The 24012-nt window shown below is 39.9% G+C and overlaps 2 protein-coding genes across 2 annotated transcripts; one reads left to right on the plus strand and one right to left on the minus strand.

Annotated features, from left to right (window-relative positions):
* Positions 1 to 4153: 4153 nt before the first annotated feature.
* On the minus strand, positions 4154 to 6529 carry LOC120636748 (actin cytoskeleton-regulatory complex protein PAN1-like). The gene is made up of 3 exons (XM_039908308.1): positions 6498 to 6529; positions 5268 to 6410; positions 4154 to 4937 (listed from the first exon to the last, which is right to left on the minus strand). Exons 1-3 carry the CDS (start codon positions 6527 to 6529, stop codon positions 4331 to 4333), a joined length of 1782 nt encoding a protein of 593 aa, XP_039764242.1. The 3' UTR covers positions 4154 to 4330.
* Positions 6530 to 6851: 322 nt separating this feature from the next.
* LOC120636749 lies at positions 6852 to 8141 on the plus strand. Its single transcript, XM_039908309.1, has one exon. It carries the CDS (start codon positions 6852 to 6854, stop codon positions 8139 to 8141), a length of 1290 nt encoding a protein of 429 aa, XP_039764243.1.
* The last annotated feature ends 15871 nt before the right edge of the window (positions 8142 to 24012 follow it).

The following is a 24012-nucleotide window of genomic DNA, read 5'->3' on the forward strand; positions in this document are numbered from 1 at the left end:
ATAAGACATCCAAAACAAAAAACTAGTATCTGAGAATTGTGTGGATGATGAAGCTGTCGCAAAAGATTGGCAAGACTGGCTTCAAACCATCAGTTTTTATTTTAAGACCAATTTCACATTTTAAAAGCTTTAGTAATACCAGAGATGAAGCCAAATCTCATTTTAGGTATTGATTTCTGGAGAAAATTTAAACTTTGCCCTAAATATATTAGCAGTGTTCTAATGGCTGACATAAATATTAATCCTACAGCTGATGCTTCACATCAAACTTTTATACAAGGTTATAGTAAATTGTCAGAAGCTGAAAAACAGCTAGCTGATAATGTTGTCAAACAGTATAATGACATCTCGTCTCAAAATAAAGGACTCGGTGTAACGAGTCTTATCACTCATCACATTGATACCGGAGACTCTAAACCGATTCGTCAACGTTATTATAGGTTGTCACCGGAGAAACAACGTATTTTAGTTGAACAAGTTGACGAAATGCTAAGCCTTGACGTTATTGAGCCTTGCGAGAGCGCCTGGTCGTCTCCTGTCCTCTTGGTAACTAAAAAGAGCGGTGAACCTCGGTTCTGTCTTGATAGCCGCAAACTTAACTCCGTCACCAAACGCGACGCTTATAACCTTCCTTATATCTCCGAGATCCTTGACAATCTCAGAGATGCACGTTATTTAACTAGTATTGATCTCTCAAAAGCTTTCTGGCAGATACCTATTGCCGTTGAGGATCGCGATAAGACCGCTTTCTATGTTCCTGGTCGGGGTACGTATCGTTTTAAAAGAACTGCCTTTGGTCTTACAAACGCCCCTGCGACTCAACAGCGACTTGTTGATCTTCTATTTTCTGAGTTTGATCTTAAGGTATTTGCCTATCTAGACGACATTATTGTAATTTCAAAAGATTTTAATAGTCACGTGACCCTACTTTTGCGTGTACTTGATAAGCTAAAGGAGGCAAACCTAACCATTAACCTTGAAAAGTGTAACTTCTTTGCTTCTCAATTAAAATATTTAGGATACGTGGTTGACAGCCATGGCTTACGTACTGATCCAAGTAAAGTCGAAGCGATCCTAAATTTTCCGACACCTACATGTCGCAAGGATCTTAAACGCTTCCTTGGAACTGCGACTTGGTACAGGCGTTTCGTTCCTAACTTCAGTACCATAGCGGGGCCTTTAAATAAACTAACTTCTGTTAAAGGTACTAAATCTGGTTTTAACTGGACTTCTGAAGCTGACGACGCTTTCCAAAAACTTAAAGAATGTCTCGTCTCAGCTCCAGTACTTTCTTGTCCGGATTATAGCAAACCATTCGAGGTCCATACAGATGCAAGTAACTATGGCATCGGCGCAATGTTAACTCAGTCCATAGATGGCAAAGAACATCCAATTGCCTATATGAGTAAATCATTGACTGCAGCCGAACGCAATTACAGCATAACCGAACGTGAGACCTTAGCTGTCGTTCTGGCACTCGAACATTGGCGTTGTTACATAGAAAACGGTCAAACTTTTACAGTCTATACTGACCATAGCGCACTTAAATGGTTCTTGTCTATTAGCAACCCTACTGGTCGCTTAGCTCGTTGGGGTGTACGTTTATCGGCATTTAACTTTATTCTTAAACACCGCCGGGGCATCGATAACGTCATTCCAGACGCTCTTTCTAGAAGCGTCCCTGTAAGTGCCATTAGTACTTCCAAATCTTACTTGGACACTAAAGACTCTTGGTACAAAAAGTCCTATAATGGTTGTCTAAACGAACCATTAAAATTTACAAATTTCCTAATTAAAAATGGTAGTCTCTTTCGCTTATCTAAAAATAAATGCCAACTTACAAACGAATTTTCGTGGAAGGAAGTGGTCCCATCTGAGCTCCGTGAACAAATTATAGCGGAAAACCATAATGAACCCACGGCTGGTCATATGGGAATTTTTAAAACCTACCGTCGTCTTGCCTTACGTTATTATTGGCCTGGCATGCACCAAGATGTCGTGAAATACATAGGTACTTATGACAAACCCACGTTGGGCGCCACGTTGGGCGCCAGTGAAACGGTTCTAGTTAGGTCTAGTAAAAGATGGAACACGTAATCACAAATTTATTTAGGGTAACAAGGTCAGGGTCGTGGGTGAAAGGGCCCGTCAATTAGTTCGCTTCCAAATTCTGCAGTGGGCGAGTACTGCCCTTGTAGCCGTTGATTGCGTGGCCCAGAAGGAACAGGCGAAGACGAGGTGGTCTTCAGCTGCACCCGGAGATCGGCGTCGGAGGTGACGTCGACAACAACAGGGAGTCTTGAGACTTGAGACTTGAGGCGAGGCAGGCGAAGACGAGGTGGTCTTCAGCTGCACCCGGAGATCGGCGTCGGAGGTGACGTCGACAACAACAGGGAGTCGAACCCGGAACTTGAAACTTGAAACTCGAAACTTGAAACTTGAGACTTGAAGCGAGCCAGGCGAAGACGAGGTGGTCTTCAGCTGCACCAGGAGATCGGCGTCGGAGGTGACGTCAGATCTCGAACTTGAGACTTGAGACTTGATCTCGAACTTGAGACTCGAAACTCGAAACTCGAACCCTGGAATTTTCGTCCAGCGTGTGAAAAATAATTCCGCTTCAACTCGTCTGATTGCGAACACGTGGCTCAGCTAAGCGGCAAGCACTGCGCAAGATGGCGGATGCGTTGTTCACAATCAGACGGAGTTTACATTATGAGAGCGTGAGAAGCATTACAATAAAACAATAGACATTAAGACTAATATTAATTAAAAGATAGCAAATAGCAAAAGGTACGTGAGGTTATTAGCAAAATACAGAGAACTACTATAGTATGAGAATCTGGGAATTTATCGAAATAGGAAACTTAATTATAAAAAAAATAGGCATTAAAACATTTAGATGAAATTTTAACAAAAAAATATGCAAGGATTAAGCCAAATATGATCGATTGCATGGGTCAATGTGCGAGAACAAAGAACAAAGGCAACGAGCGTAATGGCCGACCCGCATGCGTGTAATTTACCTAATTAAAAGATATTCTAATGTCTAAACTTTAAGGAATCGTTCAACACTTACCCGATACACGGGGCCTAGATAGCTCGAGGGTAAGTATCCTTAGGGTCTAAGGCAAAAAACAGCAATCGGGTGAGAGACGTAAAAAAAATGCGGCGGCCGCACAGCGGCCGCGCGGCGTCCAGTCTCAGGTAGCAAATCTGGGCGACTGACGAGCCGTGCGAAGTTAGAAAGCCGCGAGCGCGGTTGGTCCCCGCGTACCGCTCCCCTCGCGCCGGGATACCAGTTTCGCGACATTTCCAACAATATTAATTTATAACATTAAATAGACATTTATTACGTTACAATATTATAAGTATTTATGTATTAAGAATACTTTATTTGTTGGTCAGAAAAATATGAATACAATTGTTTTTCTACAGAAAGTAATTATTTATAGTAAATCAATAGACAATGAATAAAAAGCAGTAGACAATGAATCAGTATTTAGTGACAGAGAATATTTATTCAAACATTATATTATTAAGTAAGGTAACAGAATCTAATTTTAATTGAAAAAATGGGGTTTTTGTTGGTCTAGTACTATACCTAGCTGGAACTATAGTTATTAAAAAATCAGGAAGGAAGCAAATAATATACTATTCCTTATTGAGTATCAAAGTAACATTAAAATTAAATTAAATTCTTAACTTAAGTATGCTAATAATAAATTTAATAACAAAGTATTTATATCAAATGTAAATTTTCAAATTAAATGACTTTTACAATGCAAATACACAATTTTCAAAAAAAATAGCTAGTTTTCGAGTATCGTATGTCCTACATGTTTGAGACAATGCAAATTATGTATTTTTTGGAAGTTTATACAACTTGGTAAAAAAATGTCTTCATAAAAATTATTTTTTACAGATGGATGATATTAACCTTTATTACTTAGGGTTTTAACCTTTCAAACATACTATCTATACCACCACAATACACCATAATATAGCTACAGCATTTTTGCGGCGCATCAAAAGACTCAATCTTATACAGGTACTAAACATATTTAATTGATTTTAATATTTCTGTAATTATTCTCTGAAATTATAATTTTTATTTTAGGGACGCAAATGTCAAAGTCAATGTAATAAAAAAACTTTTATTCAAAATAATGTTGCTTGAAGTGATGGCAATATTAGTTATTAAATTTATGTTTTTATTAGAATGCACAAACAAATTTAGGACCGACAGGATTAGAAACGGGAACTCTCTCGCATTGGCGGTATGACGACCATGTATGGTGAAGGCCGCGATTGCAGTCGCCAGTTCGCAGAACTACTGATGCCTGGGGTAGTAGGGCGGCGGGTACCGTTCCATCGCGTAGTGGCTGGGCTGATGTACGGGCGGCGGCGCGGGCGCAGCGGTCGGCGCGAACGAGACGGGCGGCGGGGGCGCGGGCGGCATCGCAAGTGGAACGTGTGCTCGCATTGCCTGGCTGTCTTGAGCCATTTGCATACCTGCTGTGTGGGCGCCTGCGAAGGGTGAAGGGTAGTAAAGCCCTGCTGGCGGCATTGGCTGATAGTGCTGGTAAGGCGGCGGCGCGGGCGCAACTTGAGGTTGCAAGAACGCCGGAGATGTCGCAACTCCGTGCGCAGTCGGCGGTGGGAACCTACTCGAACTCACTGATGACACGGGTATATCTTGCCTATTCGAGTATTGTTGGGAGTCACTTATGTTACTATTATTTGAGCTTGCGTTGTTGCTTGTATCTAGGTTCACTTCTGCAGGCGCTGTTTCGTCAGTTGAATTAATTTGTTGTAAAATGTCCAAAAACGTTTGCAATATCTCAGGAGATGCGTTATTTTTATTATTGTGTTTTATTTTGACAGGATTACTTTCTCCAGCCAAAGAAGATAAAGCTTGAATAAGTGATTCATCAAAGCTCTTTTGTTGTGCCGTGACTGACGCTAACGCTGCTTGACTGAACATAGTATTATTGGATTGATTTTTATGGGCTCCGGACGCTAACGCTCCATGATTGTACATAGTATTATTGGATTGATTTTGAGAGGTTCCTGACGCTAACGCAGCTGGATTGTACATAGTATTATTGGATTGATTTTTATGTGCTCCTGACGCTAACGCAGCTGGATTGTACATAGTATTATTGGATTGATTTTTATGTGCTCCTGACGCCAACGCTGCTTGATTGTACAAAGCATTATTGGATTGATTTTGAGAGGTTCCTGACGCTAACGCAGCTGGATTGAACATAGTATTATTGGATTGATTTTTATGTGCTCCCAAATCGCCGCCCTTGGCGTCGCCCATCATGTATTCCATGAGTTGTAATAAAAATTGATTAGGCACGGTTGAAACACCTGCATTTGACGGTTCTTCATCAAATATAGTATTATTGGATTGATTTTGAGGGATTCCTGCATTGAACGGTTCTTGATCAAATATAGTATTATTATTGGATTGATTTTGAGAGATTCCCTCTACATTTTCTTCAACGAACTTTTGAAACAAATCAGTGCTGATTAGTGACTTCAATATTTCTTTCAAGTTCTGGTACTCCTCAATCATTTTTTTATAATCGAGAGTCCCATATTCCTCCTCTTCATTAATAGCTTCTAATTGTTTTTTTATCGCATCGATCCTTAGTTCCCTTTGCACACAATTTTCACACAGCTGGTCTGCAATTGTTTCATCCTCTCCCTTTTTCATTTTGATTCGCACATTTGAATCGTCATTCGAGGCTTTCCTTTTCGTAGGTTCGCTACTTTTTATTTGAGCGTGCGCTGGCATTATTGGCGGTGGTGGTTTACTGGAATCATATACCGGTATAGGTGGAGGTGGATGGGCCATTGTAAAAGGTGCCGTTGGAGGGGGTGCTGTAAATACAGGCGCCTGCTGCCGAACTGAAGTAGTTGGAACCGTCGGTGGCGGCGGCGGCGGCGGCGGCGGCAGCGGTGGTTGTCCAATAGGCATCACGGGACGCGGGGCGATTGGCGCAACCGACACGACGGGCGGTCGCGGGAACGCTGCAGCGGGGGCAACACTAGCCGGCGCAGACACAGCCGGCAAAGGTGGTGGCGGTGGCGGCGGAGGTGGGCCCGCGTAACTCCCTTGTATGTATAATGCAATCTGGGGGATAGTCTCAGCTGCGGCTGCAGACATGTTGGCGTGACGCTCCGCTAAAACCCGCGGCAGTTGCCCGGTAGATTTGAACAAACTCTGCTCCTCCTTAGTGGCGTGCAGATATGTACACAGTTCGCGAGAACATCCAGCCGAATTTTGAAAGTCGTGACAGAACTTCAAAGTCTTTTTTATAACCTCGAACACAAGCTCGTGGCGGTACTTGCACTGTGCACCCTTGTTACACTGCCCCCATATAAAGTCCCGGCAGAAACTTTATTTGACATAAAGAACTTAAAGAGACCGGCAAAAAGTTTATTTGACATATCTCGGTATTGCTCCCAGGCAATTTACTAGTGACAGTTTGGGTTGCTCTATACACAGCCCAAACATAACAATTACCAATTGTTACATGACTTGGGGCACTTTACACCCCCAAAAATAACAACATTAGAGGAACTTCAGTCCGCTTATTATCTTACTGACTGAAGCTCTTGACAAATTTTAATCAATAAAAATTACAAAATTATCGACCATTGGCAGGCAATTTACACCTCCCAATAATTCTAATTAGGTTAGAATAGTGAAGGACTACATTAAATACTGTGATATAGCCAATTTGTAATTCCCTGTTATTTATTAATTTGTATGTTTGTATCGTTGTATTGTTAGTTGTGTGACTTTTAAACTCTAAACTTACTTACGAATTATTATAATGGCATTCAGAGCGTCAAATGCAACTAAATCTTCTAACGTGGCCAGTGTCAACGTTAAGCACGTTGACCCAGAAAACCGCAAGCGCCCTCCTGTCAAGGCACCCTCTAAAGACCTGCCCTTCTTGGCGAAGTCGGCCGCGGAAGGCCCCCTTGAGGAGCTGGCTACCACGGCAAACCAGCTCTTCCAGGAAGCCAAGACTCAGTTGGAGCAGTCTGGAAATATAAAAGCGACTATAAAAGAGACACTGATCGAGTGCCTTAGCGGCCTGTACACAATTGCGCTGAGACTCAACGACAAAGCACCGTGTCCAGTCGTTCAAACTGCTCCCGTCGCTGACTTTGCCAAGGAGGTCTTGGAAGAAATCAGAAAACAGAGTGATCTTGTAGTTGCGGCCAGAACTGATATGGGTGCCGTCAGAGAAACGGTCGAAAAACTCAACGACGACATTAACAAAAACACTTTAGGCGGCATCTCATATGCGGCAATGGCCGCAACCACCAAATCGGAGAAGACCTCTTTCTCCCAGCCTGAGCGGGTCCACTCGCTGATCGTATCTTCAGTTGACGCTCATGATACCAGTGACGATGTGATAGTGAAAATCAGAACTGCAGTGAGCGCAAAGATATCGGGCCTGCGGGTGGACCGGCTCAGGAAAGTGAGAGATCAAAAAGTGGTGTTGGGATGTCAGACCCAGGAAGAGCTGGCCAAGGTAGCAGATAAGCTCAGGTCTGGCAATCCAACACTACTAATAGAAGAGAAAGCAAATAAAGACCCGTTGATTATAATAAAAAATGTTCTTAGCTATAATACAGACGAAGACATAACGGGCGCTCTGAAAAACCAGAATGCACACCTGCTGGCGGGGATACCTGAAGGGAACTACAGGGCCGTGGTGCGGTATCGACGGAAAGCGAGAAACCCACTCGAATGCCACGCGGTCCTGCAGGTGTCCCCATCAGTGTGGCAAAACCTTACCCAGGCTGGCAAGGTGCACGTGGATTTGCAGAGGGTGCAGGTCGAAGACCAGTCTCCGTTAATCCAGTGCACACGATGTCTGTCTTACGGGCACGGTAGGAAACTCTGCACGGAAGCGGCAGACCAGTGCAGTCATTGTACTGGGCCGCACCTGAGGAGGGACTGCCCACACTGGATGGCAGGAGAAAAGGCTACGTGTCGCAATTGTCAGGCGGCCAAACTGGATAAACTGGACCACGACGCCTTTGACAAAGAATGCCCAATCCGCAAAAAATGGGATAGGCTGGCCAGACTTAGTGTCGCCTACTGTTAAAGGCATCACTAGAGCAATAGCGCATGATATTAGCGACGGCAGAGCGGCGAGCTTTAACCAAGTTGCAACAAACCTCGAAATCAGTAAAATAGAACTAAAGAATAACAAACAAAATGTGAAAAGGAAAAAATTGAGCGGGTTTCATGAGAAACTCGAACAAATTTTAATTGAGCATAGAAAAGGAATAAACATATATTTCATCAAAATAGCCTATATAGAACCAAAAATTAACATTAATAAATTTAGGAAACATCACTTACCAATCTCAAACGTCAAGCTCGTCACGCCGAAACCGAAAGTCGCCACCGATGCGCTATATACACCTAAAATAAAAAGAAAAAAGATATGAATATTAATATAGGGTTACTAAGATAAGGGGTGTAAGTGGGTGTGGCTAGTACCAGTCAGCCTCCCAAATTGCCAACCTCACCTGCACGTGGTGCACCCTGCCGTTTAACCGACGAGGCTCTGGCGACCGACAAGTGGCGGTATAACCACTTCGAATTGGCTAGGCTGAACAAATGGCACAGACCGGTGTCGGGCAGCAGCGACGCCGGGGCGATCAGTCTAGCCCTGCGATGACCAACCCGCCTGCCCAGCGTGGTCATTATCGGGCATATCTTTAATGGGAAGGAGAAAAAAACCACAGCCCCTAGTTCCCGGCGGCCCCGCTATTCCTGGCTCTGGCAGCGGTTATGGTAACGGCGGGGCAAGGGGTGTTAAGAATCTCCGGCAGAGATTCCGCTGCCAACCCCGACGACTTGACCTGGCAACATACAACGCACGCACGTTGAGGACCGATGGAAAGGTGATTGAGCTGGAAGAAGTGGTGAGCAAGTTGCGCTGGGATATTATAGGATTGTCTGAAGTCCGGCGAGAGGGGGAGGACTCGATAATCTTGGAATCCGGCAACTTGTTTTACTACCGGGAGGGTGACCAACAGTCACAGGGTGGTGTCGGGTTTATCGTCCACAAGTCTCTCGTCAACAATGTTGTAAAAGTCGAAAGTGTGTCGAGCAGGGTAGCATACCTTATACTCAGAATTACCAAACGGTATTCGTTGAAGGTCATACAGGTATACGCGCCGACTTCGGCACACCCAGACGAGGATGTAGAGGTTTTGTATGAGGACATTTCAAAAGCCATACATGCCTCGAACACCTACTACAATATTGTGATGGGGGATTTCAACGCGAAGCTTGGCGAGCGAACTGGTTCAGAGTTGAGGGTGGGGCAATTTGGGTATGGGCAACGGAACCACAGGGGTCAAATGTTGGCTGACTTCATGGAGAAGGAGGGCCTTTATATGATGAACTCCTTCTTCAAGAAGCGGCCACACAGGAAATGGACCTGGATAAGCCCCGATGGTTCCACGAGAAACGAGATCGACTTCATCATGTCGACCAAACGGCATGTATTCAATGATGTCTCTGTGATCAACAGGGTTAAAACCGGAAGTGATCACCGTATGGTAAGAGGCACATTGAGTATAAACGTTCAACTTGAAAGAGTCAGACTGGTGAAGTCTACACTCCGGCCTACTCGTGCCCATATTCAAAACCCCGAGAGCTTTCAACTAGAACTACAGAACCGGTTCGGTTGCCTAGCAGATTGCGACACTGTGGACGATTTGAACAACAGGCTGGTGGAAACTGTCCAAACAGTCGGGTCCAAATTCTACAAGGCCCACCGTAGAAACAAGGCCAATAGGTTCTCAACCAATACACTCAAGCTTATGACGGAGAGGCAAGAGATGAGACTACAGTCTATAGCAGACGCGTCCGCTTACCGGCGGATTAATAGGCAGATCTCTAAATCACAGACTCGTGATATGCGGCACTTCAATACAGAGCGTATTAAAAATGCCATCGAGCAAAACAGAGGCTCTAAAGTGTTCGCTAGAGATCTGTCTATCGGTCAGAGCCAGTTGATGCGACTGAAGACCAATAATGGTAGTCTTGTCTCTTCCAAACCTGAGATCTTGGGTGAGGTTGAGAACTTTTATGGACAGTTGTACACCACAGTACAGACGCCTGTTGAAGATTTGGCTAAGGATCCTAGAGCCAAATTAACTCGACATTATACCGAAGATATCCCAGACGTCAGCCTATACGAGATTAGTGTGGCTCTCAAGCAGCTTAAAAATGGCAAGGCGCCGGGTGATGACGGAATAACGGCAGAACTCCTGAAGGCAGGTGGAAAACCGATACTGAAAGTCCTTCAGCGATTGTTTGATTCCGTTATTCACCAAGGCACAACGCCAGAGGCATGGCACAGGAGTGTGGTGGTTCTGTTCTTCAAAACAGGTGATAATACCTTGTTGAAGAATTACAGACCCATCTCGCTGCTGAGTCATATCTACAAGCTGTTTTCGAGAGTCATTACGAATCGTCTCGCTCGTAGGTTTGATGACTTCCAGCCTCCCGAACAAGCCGGTTTCCGTAAGGGCTTTAGTACCATAGACCACATTCATACGCTGCGGCAGGTTATACAGAAGACTGAAGAGTATAACCGGCCACTTTGCTTAGCGTTTGTGGACTATGAAAAAGCCTTTGATTCGGTGGAAACTTGGGCTGTGTTTAGGTCACTGCAGAGATGCCGAATTGACTACCGGTATATCCAAGTGTTGCAGTGTTTGTACAAAAACGCCACTATGTCAGTTCGTATACAGGATCAGACTACGAGACCAATCCAATTGCAGCGAGGCGTGCGACAGGGAGATGTTATCTCCCCGAAACTATTTACCGCTGCGTTGGAGGACGTCTTTAAGCTTCTGGAATGGAACGGACTTGGCATCAACATTAACGGCGAGTACATCACTCAACTTCGGTTTGCCGACGATGTAGTCATAATGGCAGAGACTCTGGGAGACCTAAATACGATGCTCGATGGCCTCAGCAGAGCTTCTCAACAGGTTGGCCTACGAATGAACATGAGCAAGACGAAGATTATGTCTAATGCTCATGTTCCGCTTCAACCAGTAATCGTTGAGAACACTGCACTCGAAATTGTTGACGAATACGTATACCTAGGACACACGATCCAGTTAGGTAGGTCCAATTTCGAGAAGGAGGTGAACCGCCGAATCCAAGTCGGATGGGCAGCGTTCGGGAAACTCCGTGCCATCTTTTCGTCAGAAATCCCTCAGTGCCTGAAGACGAAAGTCTTCGAACAGTGCGTGTTGCCAGTGATGACCTATGGCTCTGAAACATGGTCGTTAACTATGGGCCTCATAAGAAGGCTTAGAGTCACTCAGCGGGCGATGGAGAGAGCTATGCTCGGAGTATCTCTACGCGATCGAATCAGAAATGTGGAGATTCGTAGAAGAACCAAAGTTACCGACATAGCTCAACGAGTCGCGAAGCTTAAGTGGCAATGGGCCGGGCACATAGTTCGGAGAAAGGATGGACGTTGGGGTCCCAAGGTGCTGGAATGGCAGCCCCGTACTGGTAAGCGCAGCGTTGGTCGACCCCCAACGAGGTGGACAGACGACATTAAGCGCGTCGCAGGTAGCCGTTGGATCCAAGCGGCTCAGAATCGTGGAACTTGGAACTCCCTACAAAAGACCTATGTCCAGCAGTGGACGTCTATCGGTTGATGTGATGACTAAGATAACACGGTTAATATTTGCAATACTAGATAAAATTAGGAACTTTAAATAATTATAATAATAAAATAAGTAGACAAAGCAATACAATAAAATCGGAAATAAACAATATACAAATTTACCAAATTATTAACTATATAATCACATTACATTAAAACATACCAAAATAATATTTAATAAATATCCAACTATCTACCTTAAAATCATGACACACAGTATCTACAATAAAGATTTATGTTTACCGTATATTATAAGAATATATGAAATAAACATGAATAGAAATTGGCAAATTAACACTATTCATTTGAAACTTAGCCCGACTCATAATACGTATAATCAAAACATTATTTTATATGAAACAACCTTAAAAATCACTATTACATCCCTTATCTATTTATTTATCACATCCTATTTTTAAATTAAAAGAAGTTGGTATACTAAAATTAACCAGGAATTACAAGGTCTCCGACCACCATGTCGGAGGTGTCCTGCTATTCTTTCCCAAAGGAAGAATAATTAAAAAAAAAAAAAAAACCCAAGATAGCGCACGGACCGTCTCCATTTGACGCTATATAACCAGCAAGTTCTAATGTTCTTAAGGGAGGTTCACGATGCCGAGTAAATAGAATGGCTTCAGTCTTGCTTTCGTTAAGCTTAAGCTTCCATTTAGTAAAAAAGGTGTGAAGCCGATCGATGGATAATTGTAAGCGACAAATTATCAATATCATCAGAAGATGTATAAGATGCCGTGTCATCCGCAAAACAGGCTAAATTTGTTCTAGGTTGTCTTGGGATTTCATTTAAATATAACAGAAACAAATATGGACCTAAAATAGATCCCTGAGGGACGCCAGCTGGCATTGTCCGACACAATGATTCGCTCTCACCAATATAAACCCTAAACTTACGATCCCGTAGATAGGACTTGACAAGTTTTATCAATGGTGAGGGTACGAGTATGTTAAGAACCACCAGTTTGTGAAGAAAGCCCTCGTGCCAGACGCTGTCAAAAGCTTTTTCAATGTCAAGTAAGACCATACCAGTAGATTGGTGAAGATTGAGGTTATGAGTTATATGTTCACAAACCCGAGCCAGCTGATGAGCAGTTGAATGCGATTGGCGAAAACCAAATTGCTCATTAATTAGTAAGTGCTCAGAAACTGCGCGTAGGCGATTGTACACAATTTTTTCAAATAATTTGCCTAAAGACGGAAGTAAGCTAATGGGTCTGTAGTTAGTTGGTACTGAGTCATCTTTGCCCGGTTTTTTTTAGTGCGATTATTTTAGCAGTTTTCCAGGCGCTCTGAAAGTAACCTATATACAGGCAACCATTGAAAATTTTTGTAACGAGAACAACATCCTTCTGTGAAAAATTCTTTAAAAGAGTGTTCACGATATCATCGTGCCCAGGTGATTTACGGGTTTTAAGCGTTTTTAAAATAGTACGCACTTCCGCTGGTCGAACAGGATGTGACAGATTAGAAATACTGTAACTTTAAATATAATGAAGGGAATTGCATTGGATGTCAAGGTTCCATCCGGATACTTAAGGGGGGGTATTGTAATTCGCTTGGGTTTCAGAGATCTAGATACGCGCCACTCCTCGACTCTTGGGTTTTCAATCTTTGAAAATGTTTTATTCCATTTGTTATCAGAAATGTTCTTAGTTACCACTTCATTCAAGCTACAAAAACGATTTATTAGACGGCGAACAAATTTTTTTAGAGCTCCTTTAGTAAGACAATTATCAACGCGACGCGAATTTTTGTAACTTATCAGTTGTCTAACATGTCGGGGCAACTTAGTAACGTTATTGGTCTTATATGTACCCATAGGGACTGTGCAGTCTCTCGCACGAATAATGGTTCTTTGCAAATGGTCTATGGCAAGATCAATTTCATTTACAGAGGAAAAGGTTCTTGAATGACATGTTAATATTTTCATCCAACCAATTACGATAGTCACCTCAGTTGGCATCGTTATACAGGTAATAACGAGCTATCTTATTGCGGTGTAGGTTGCCTCCTATACTATAGCTAATAGGGTAATGATTTGATGAGAGTGCTACTACTATCTGGACTTCACTAATGTTTACAATATTATGTGACAGGACCAAATCGGGTTTAGTAGTTTTATAATCGGATGAATAATTCACCTGTGTGGGACTATCAGGAGCTAGAATATTGTAGTAGTTATGCAGCATATGATGAAACAAGACTCTGCCTCGGGTATTTGTGTAGCTGCTTTGACAATAGTCATTATTAACATTGAAGTCACCGGAGATGAGTACATGGGGGCCAAGATTTAATAAAATATCAAGATCATACTGAAGAAGCGGTAAGTTAGGGGACTGGTAAGCAGACACTAAAATATGTTCAACACCTTATAACTTAATGCTAATGCCAATTGCTTCAATATTTTTAGTGATAGGAACGGTAATCAGGGATTGTTTTATATTGCTTTTAATTAAGATAGCAACACCCTGACCACGGCCACTGGGATGCTTATCTTGTCGATAGCAAGTAAACGCATATAAATAATATATCAACAGATACAACATGCACTGCCAAATCGAGTAGTTCATGTATTTTACCACGTAGACCGTCGGCGTTCCATGAAAGTATGCGAACTTCCTTCTTACTATATATACTGACTGAGGTGAGTTAATACTAGCATAACCTTCTCTAATGGAGATTTGCAACAAGTAAATTGTGTTTTAAGTATTCCTAATATTGATAATATATCGAACATTTCCTTGGTTGCCACATCATCTTGGATGGGTTGAGACATTTTGGGTAATATCGGGTTTTTGAAGTGTGTTATTTCTGCTTCCGTTGCTCCTCCATCAGTTGTAGTAGATGCGGCAACATTGGCCCAGGTTCTAGTTTTCTATAAAGGTTTAGACATATGTATTAGTTGAGGTGGCTTCCGTACATAATTATTCTGCTGAATACGTTCCAAGTAAGCTAGTCTGACTTTGCATTTACTGTAGTTTGCCGGATGATCCTCATTGCAGTTGCAACAGTAAGCAAGTTCATTCCGACTTTTCTTCAAACATTTAGAAGATGGGAGCATCTCTGTACATTTAACCCTTTATAAGGCAGAACTATCCAGAAGAATAAAACAACTTTTGTTTATAGTTTTGGCATATTTTTATTTATTTAAAAAAAATGGCATTAAAAAAAATTGGAAAACTAATTAGGAAAATTGTGGAAATTTGGTGGGAAAAATATCTCCACTGCCCGTCAACTACTCATGTGCTTACAGTATGGTATTGTGCAAAACACGGTGTAATGCAAAGCGGGACATTACATTTATCGCATTTTATTTTGCTTCGTTTGTCGCTCGTCTTTGTGCTGCAGAGCTTCCAGCGCCGGTAGGTCTCCATGACTGCTGGCATATGCACACCTACATTTTGGAATCGCACTTCTTAAGGCACAGCGTTGATAAAAAAAAAAAAAAATAGCAGTAATGTTATAAAAACAACTTGGAATATAATTAATCAGGAGACAGGAAGAGTAACACCTCGAACTAATGACATCAAACTTGATGTAGATAACAAGTCAATAACGTCAGCTTTCGAGGTTGCAACTGCTTTTGAAACGTTCTTCACCAACATTCCTGTCTCCACAACAAAATCGTTGAAATCATCACCGGACACCGCTCTCTCTTTTTTGAAGTTTAATGTGCCTGAATGTAACGATACTTTTAAGTTCAGACACGTTAGCAGCTCAGACGTTATTAAGGCATTTAAATTATTAAATAATAAGAAAACAAATGACTTGTGGGGCATTTCCGTTAACGTTGTAAAGTCTTTGATTGATATAATTGCACCTGACCTATCATTCATATTTAATAATTGTATAGACTGTGGTGTGTTTCCTGATTTAATGAAACATAGCAAACTAGTTCCGTTGTTCAAATCGGGTAGTACTACCGACCCCTCTAACTTTAGACCAATATCTGTACTACCTACTCTCAGTAAAATCTTTGAAAAACTTATATTAAATCAATTACTTCACTTTTTTAATAAGAACGATTTATTGCACGGGCAGCAATTTGGTTTTACACGGGGTCGCTCAACAACCGATGCTGGTGTTGAGTTAGTAAAAAATATATTTGAAGCCTGGGAGAAGTCACGGGACGCACTTGGCGTCTTCTGTGACTTGTCCAAGGCTTTCGATTGTGTACAACATGAAACATTAATCAGGAAACTACACCACTATGGAATTCGGGGCATAGCTCTAGATTTAATGATTTCCTATCTTAATGATAGAATTCAAAAAGTTGACGTGAACGGAAAGCGGTCTAACGGGTCATTTGTGCAAATTGGTGTCCCCCAGGGATCTATATTAGGACCCTTCCTATTCCTCATTTACATGAATGACCTTCCTTACCTAGCTGAGGACAATCACGGGATAGTATTGTTTGCTGATGATACATCATTGATGTTTAAAATTAAACGTCGTGAAAAAAATCTTGACGATGTAAACATATGTCTCGCTAAAGTAGTACAATGGTTTGAGGCTAATAACTTAGCTCTTAACGGAAAAAAAACGAAGAGTATTAAATTCACACTACCGAATGTTAAACAAGTAAAAACCATTGTACAACTTAATAATGAGGAGTTGGATTTGGTGGATACGACAATCTTTTTAGGAATAACTTTAGATGCTAAGCTTCAATGGGGCCCACATATAAATAATTTAGCGAACAGACTTAGTTCTGCAGCATACGCGGTAAAAAAAGATTCGTCATATGACAAACATAGAAACTGCTAGGCTTGTTTATTTTAGTTATTTTCACAGCATTATGTCCTATGGCATTTTATTATGGGGTAATGCTGCTGATATAGATTCTATTTTCGTCCCGCAGAAAAGGGCTGTTCGTGCGATATATAAAATGGGCCCAAGAGAGTCATTAAGGGATAAATTTAAAGAAGTTAAAATAATGACGGTGCATAGTCAGTACATATATGAAAATTTAATTTATGTCCATAAAAATATATCAAAATTTAAAAAGAAAATGCACTGTAACAATATAAATATTAGAAGCAAAAATAAACTCGTTGTGCAGTTTACTAGGCTACACAAAATTGCAAATTCATTCAAGGGCAATTGTATATTATTTTATAACAAATTACCAAATAAAATCTTTGAGTTGTCTCTCAATAAGTTCAAAGTTTATATAAAACGTAAGCTTACAGAAAAATCCTATTATAACATTAAGGATTATTTTAACGATAAAAAAGCTTGGGTGTGAATTGCTCTAGCTTCATAGCTTAATTTAAATTTACTGGAAGATGGTGATAACAAAAAAATAAATTTACCCGGCTAAGTTTGTTGTGGGCTCTTCTTAGACCAGGGCGCGTTTGGAACCCTCGTAGCTTTAGATTTAAGTTGGCGAACGAAGTTATCACCATCCCGTTACAATTATGTAAACAATTATGTATGAACGCTTCATAAGTGCCTGTGATAGGCCTACATGAATAAAGAAATTTTGAATTTGAATTTGAATTTGATACTTTTTTGGTAATTGTCTGTATCACATCGTAATTTCTTGGAAACGTAGGTGCCCACGCTCGACTTTCTTTTTCTGCTACTATAACCACCAATAAGTCCTCTTGCAAGAGCCACCCGAAATTCTAAATTGGTAAGCTTGTGTACCCTTGGTGTTTTGGAATATAAAATGAAAGCATTTGTCAAGCTTGCATCAACCAAAAAGTAGAATATCCGCAGCCACCAGCGTTTGCTTCTTCGTCCGATAGAATATGTGTTCTTGTCTTATCAAATAGGTCGACACCTCCCATTCTTATTGTGTATTCTTTCACTACCCTTGGGCATTTCACTGTCAGCTTAGTGCCAACTTGTTGAGTTCTTTGAACTGTAGTCATTCCTTCTTTGGGATGAAAAGCATTGGTTAGTAACAAAACCTCTTTGGTATCCTGCCATACAGTAAAAGCTACGTCTTGTTTAGTTCTCCACTTGAACTCGCCTTTTTTCAACTTCAAACTCTTGTTCCTGCCAGTTCTTTTTATTATACTAGGTAAAACTGCTCTATTTCTTCTAACCGTTCCACTTGCAAATATATTTTTTTCATATAAATACTGCACGAGTGACCAGTCGCAAAAAAAATTATCGAAGGTGATGTGTTTCTTGAAACCTTTCTCTGACAATTTGATTGACAATCTTTTTACAACATTAGCACCTAAGCGCTATTCTGTTCCTTGTCCCGTTTTACCTGTATAAATTTCGAAATTATATAGATACCCTGTGCTGCTGTCGCAGCAACACCACACTTTATATCCCCTTTTTATAGGTTTCAACGGCATATACTGCTTCAAGCTGGATCTACCTTTGAAGAGGATCATGCTCTCATCGATGCTCTGTGATGATGAGTTGGTGGCATTATTTTGAAATGCATCATTGAGTAATGATATGAGAGGTCTAAGTTTATACAATTTGTCAAAATCGGGTCTCTTTCGGGTTGTTCTCTGTTATTATTCAAATGAAGTGCCTGTAATATTTTCTTGAAACGTTTTACCGTCATAACATCAGCAACTTCGTTTACTCTAAAGCCAGGGTCTGTTGACCAATACAAATCTATTTGGGGCAGAATGTGATATCCCATTATAATAAAAATGCCCAAAAAAGCACGAATTTCTGCTTTGTCGACAGGACTCCAATTCTTTATCCGTTCCTGTTCCGCATACAAGTTCGTCTGAGTGATAATCAAATCAAAGCCATCATCGTTGAAAAACTTTTCAACGATGATGGCTTTCATTATGATGATGATGGCTTTTGGTCATATTTTTGATATACCACGAGTGGTCTCCAGCGATGGCAAAAGGTCGTTTCTTATTGCAAAACCGACACCATGCTCACGTTTGGCAGATTCCTCTTTCCCTCTCAAAAAAAAGTGTAGTGAGATTCTCTAATGGAGCCTTCGTCGGGAATTCGTGTTTCTTGTAAAGCTGTTACTGCTATGTTGAGCCTCTTTAACTCAAGATCAATTACAGCGGTTTTACGTAGGTCTTGTACGTTACCTAAGCCTCCACAGGTGTTTGGGAGACCTGTCCTCAATGTACGGACGTTCCGCGTCGCAAGACGCATAGATAGTCGGGTAATAGTAGGTTTTATTTTCGTGAATGCAGGTGTAACAGATAACGGCGCTAGTTATCTGGCTATAAGCCAGTGTTCTCCACACCTCAAAAGAACAGACTCGCACCGAGACGGATCAGTACCCAATTGGCCGGGGGCTGCCTAGCTTGAGCTGGTAACTGATCGATGAGTCTACAATGGACTCTCTCACTGTCGAGAATGACCCCTAGCGTCCACACTTACGCCTATTCATGCGGACTTATAACTGGTAACTGCCACTCTCCGTGTTGTTTCCGCGAAAGCTAGCTCTCACGTGTGAAGTGTCCTCTTCACAGACAGTGCATCGCCTGGGACGATATTGAGGAGATGTAGGGTTGCCCAAGACCTACACCACCCTCTCGGCCTAGCTGGTCTGACCCACAGGAACGATAAGTCGATATATGTGGAACCAGGTCGGCTGCAGGTGACTGCCGCTTAGACAGGTTGGACCCATGCGCGCCTAACAGAGTAACCATTCCTGGTTTGATTTTTGAGTTTTCCTTCTCCTAGACGGGTTGCAGACCAATGCTGACGAAGCCCATCCCTCCGAAACTTCTATATATGCAAGTGGAATAAACCCCTTAATTTCTGTTGATGTGTATAAGTAGAAAGAAATATCATAACAATTCATATTTTTCTAGCTTTTAAATCAAGATTCTATTTGAATTATGTTTTCCATATACCAACCAATCGGTCTGAAGTAGCCGCAGCTATAAATGCACCACTCTTAGAATAAGTAACAGCATTCTTTGCAGCATTAGATCTAAAGAATATAAAGCTTTTCCCATGGTTAAATCCACGACCTTCAAAGTGCCATCTTTACTTGCAGTCACTAAACATTTATTTTTAGGATGAAAAGCTAATTGTTTTATAAGCTGTATGTAAACTGAAATATTGCGCTGTTTTATGAGTTCTTGTATCAAATAGTTTTAATTTTCCCAATGATGTACCCACACCTAGAAATTTAGTTCCTGGTAACCAAGCTAAATTATTTCCATGACCGCTCAGATACTCGTATCTACGAGGGGGCGTTTTTAAGTTCGCGGCATCGGGGGTAAGACGTGGAAATAAAAATACAAGTTTATTTTTCCTTTTCAATATATTCTCCTGCAACCCTAATACATTTTTCAGATCTTTCAATTAGCTTATGTATACCCTCGAAAAAAAAATGTTTTTTCTTTGTCTGAAAAATAAGCTGAAACTGCTTCCTTCACTTCTTCATCGCTTGAGAACTTCTTCCCCCGAAGTTCTTTTTTCATTTTTGGAAAGAGATAATAATCACTGGGAGCCAGGTCAGGACTGTAGGGTGGATGAACCAAATGAAGATATCTTTTTGTTGATCTGGAACCTCCAAAGCCTCCAATCGTGTCTATAGAGATTATTTGAAAGGGTTTCGTGGCTGGGCCAAGCTGAGACATAAATCCAAATTTATCTTGTCCTCTTGATTTATTTTTAATACAAATTTCACAACTACTACAAACTTTTTTGATGTTCTTCATCAAATTTTTAGCTGCATAGTGTGGACTAATTGTCTTCTGCATTTGTCCAATTCCAATATGGCAAAATTTATCATGCACGTTTTTCAACAATTAGCTAAATTGTTCAGAAAGAATTATTTTTTTTCGTTTTTTACCCATTTTGAAGAAGACGTTGCATCGTTCAATTAATTTGCTTTTTTTGTTTTGTATTTCTTCGTAATTTTTTTGATCTTTTATGATATCTTCAAGTTTAATTAAGTTCACAACTTTTAATTGTTCATCTGTATTTTCATTGGACTCCAATACCGGATTTCTGCTCAGGCAATCCGCTTCCAAATTCTGTTTTCCTGGTGCATATTTTATTTTAAAATCATATTGTGAAAGATAATATGTTAAATCACCAAGCTCTTCATCAGCCCTACATTTCAGATTCATGTTTCCAAGTGGTTTGTGGTCTGAATAAACTGTAAAAGTTTTACCTATCAACCAGTGTTGCCAGTATCTCACCGCTTCCTTGATAGCTAAGCATTCTAAGTATATTGCTTTCTTTTTCTTTTGTGCTTCATTTAATTTTTTTGAAAAATATGCAACCGGATTTTCTTTACCATCCGGTTGTGTTTGTTTTAAAATAGCCCCAATACCTTCTAAAGAAGCATCAGTATAGATGTTTATTGGTAAGTCCTGATCATATATTTCTAGAACTGGTTGTGAGCATAGCAAGTTTTTTATCATTTCAAATGCTGTTTGGCATTTATCTGACCAAACACATTTTTGATTCTTCCTTAGTAAATTATGCAATGGTTCTAGTATTATTGCTCTTTTTTCTATATACTCGTAATTTTTTTGTGTTTTTGGAACTGGGAAATCTTTTATTGAAATCAGGTTATCTTTAAGTGGTTTTACAGAATTATTCTGAATTATGTGACCCAGGTATTTGACAGAGTCTGATGCAAAGGTGCATTTGGTAAAATTTTAGCCTGAAGCCTTCTGTTTTGATTGCATCTAATAACTGTGTTAGATGACCAATGTGTTCATCGAAAGTTTCGGAATAAATGAGTATATCATCAATGAAATTAACTGTGAAATCTATTAGTTTATACTTTCTCAATATATTACTTAATATTCTCTGAAAAATTGCTGGTGAGGTCTTTAACCCAAATGGAAGGCATGTCCATTGAAAATGTCCATCCTGTGTAACGAATCCCGTCTTTTTTCGATCTTCGATTCGTAAAGGGATAGACCAAAATGCTGAATTTATGTCTAATGTTGAAAAAAATTTGCATTCTCGTTTTCATCATTAAATCTTCAATTAAGGGAAATGGTTGAGCTTGAGGCACTACTATTTTATTTAAATCCCTGAAGTCTATGCATAGCCTGGACTTTCTGTTCTCCTCTTTTTTAAATGCCAATGTTACAGGCGCAGCAAATGGACTATAGGACTCTTCTATAAGTTTAGTATCCAGTAATTTTGCTATTAGTTTTTCTATTTCTTTTTTATCTTCTATAGTGCATCTATAAGGCCTCTTACTACAATATTTATCGACTAATAAGTCTATCCTCGCTTCATATCCATCAACCGAACCAACATCATATTTGTCCTTTGCAAAAACGGATTTATATTTGCTTATTAGTCTATCTATTTTATTTTTTTGATACTGATTTAAGTGCTCTATCATTAATTTGAAATCTTGTTTGTTAACATGCTCATTCAAATTTATTTTGTAATTCGACCAAATGCTATTATTTTTTTGTATTTCTTGTAATACTGTATTTGTTCTAATATTGGTAAAAAAAAATTCAGTTTTTTCATTTTCCGTATTAACACAGTGTTTTTGTGTTATTGATAAGTCTTCATTTTGAATAAGCTTAAAACTTTTAATTATGTATAATCCAATCAAAAATTCATATTTAAAGTTTTTTTCATCAATTATGTATACATCAACATCTTTTTCCAATTCAAAGATTTTTATTTTTAAAGTTGTCAAACCACTTGTCTTTTTAATACCATTAATTGTTACTAAATTAGCTTCATTTGAACTGTTTCTTTTTCCTTTTAGTTTAAGTAACTTTGAGTTAATCAGAGAAACATTTGAGCCGGAATCATAAATTCCATTTATTTGTACTTTATCATTTAATATTAATTTTACATTAATTAGTGGTGTTGCTATTCGTTTTTTTGGTCGGTTTCATTTAACTCAGCTTCAATCACCGAATTGTTAACATGTTTGATAGCATTTTTTTCCATTTGTCGTCCTCTTTTGTTCGAAACCAACATGAACTCCCAGAGTGGTACCGATTTCCTTTATTTAATTTTTCACAAATTTTGCAAGGAATTTTATCTTCATTTTTAGTCTGTGCTCTAGGGTTTCCATATTTTCCCTTAGCCACAAAATTTCTCTTATTTACCATGTGTTCAAATTTACTCACTTCATTGAATAAATCCACTGTATGAAGTAATGCTTCTCTATCAATTCTATTAAGAATAAACTCTGGTAAACCAGCTGCGATAAGATCCAACAATGTGCCTATGTCAATTGTTCTTCTCATTTCCAACAAAAGTTTTTCCTTTCTCATGGCATAATCTAACAATGAACCTTCTTTGTATTTAAATAATAGTGCATATGTGACTGGGTTCCATCCCTTGTTCGCAAATGATTCACAGAATTTGTTTCTCTACATTGACCATTCAGAGTTGACGGTTAATTTTATGATCATTGAGCTATACCAATCAGCACAACTTTTATCCATAAACAATCTGAGTATTTCAATTTTTTGTTCATCTGTTTTCACATCAAAGCGTATGCATTCTTTTTCAAAAATGTCAATCCACTGGTTTGCATTGGAATTTTTACTTGTAAATTTTTCTATCACAAACTTCTCAGCAACATGTTTCAAGCTCTGAGTTTTACTCACCTGCGTATTTTCTACTAATTTTTCAAATAACTTCTCCAATGTACCAGTGTCTGATGTAAGAGCGGCAACTTTTTCCTGGCAAATTTCTTCTAGAAATTGGTCCCCAAATTGTAAATTACCGTCCTCATCCACATAAACTTTTTCAAGCTCTTTTGTCAAAGTTATCCAGACTCTTCTTACCTGGTGCCTTTTTTTATGCTATTTTTTACTTTCACATACGCAGATGTTTTCAATATTTCTTTATGAAGATTAACTGGTTGTAACTCTCCGGGTATTGCGTACACTTTGTTATCACTTGTGGCTATTGAGGTTATAGCAAAAACGTTCGATTTTCCATCATTCCCAGGCGTCAGTGTAAATTCAAAACGAAGTTTCTCCATTTCCAATTGACGTTAATAAACAAAAATGTCGTTTTATAATAGGTTTTTAGTTTACTTCGTATGATTTCGTCAACTGAAACAACTTAAATGTGTTGCTCTGTAAAAACAAAGATTTATTTCGTTATTTTTATTACATTACGCTACAATTCAATTTTGAGACAAATATGTAAATCACTCCTACCTGTAAAAACAAAGAAACGACATTTAAAGTTTATTTCTTAAGTAAGTTCACAAATGGTTTTTTGATTTATTCCGTTATCCGTTATAAGTCACGCACAATGACACATCAAAATTGTCTTTTTCTGACTGCCATATTTGTTACTGTTTTATCATAACTTTTGAACTGCTTTGCCG

Source organism: Pararge aegeria, assembly GCF_905163445.1.
Source record: "Pararge aegeria chromosome W unlocalized genomic scaffold, ilParAegt1.1 SUPER_W_unloc_1, whole genome shotgun sequence".
Lineage (NCBI taxonomy): Eukaryota > Metazoa > Arthropoda > Insecta > Lepidoptera > Nymphalidae > Pararge > Pararge aegeria.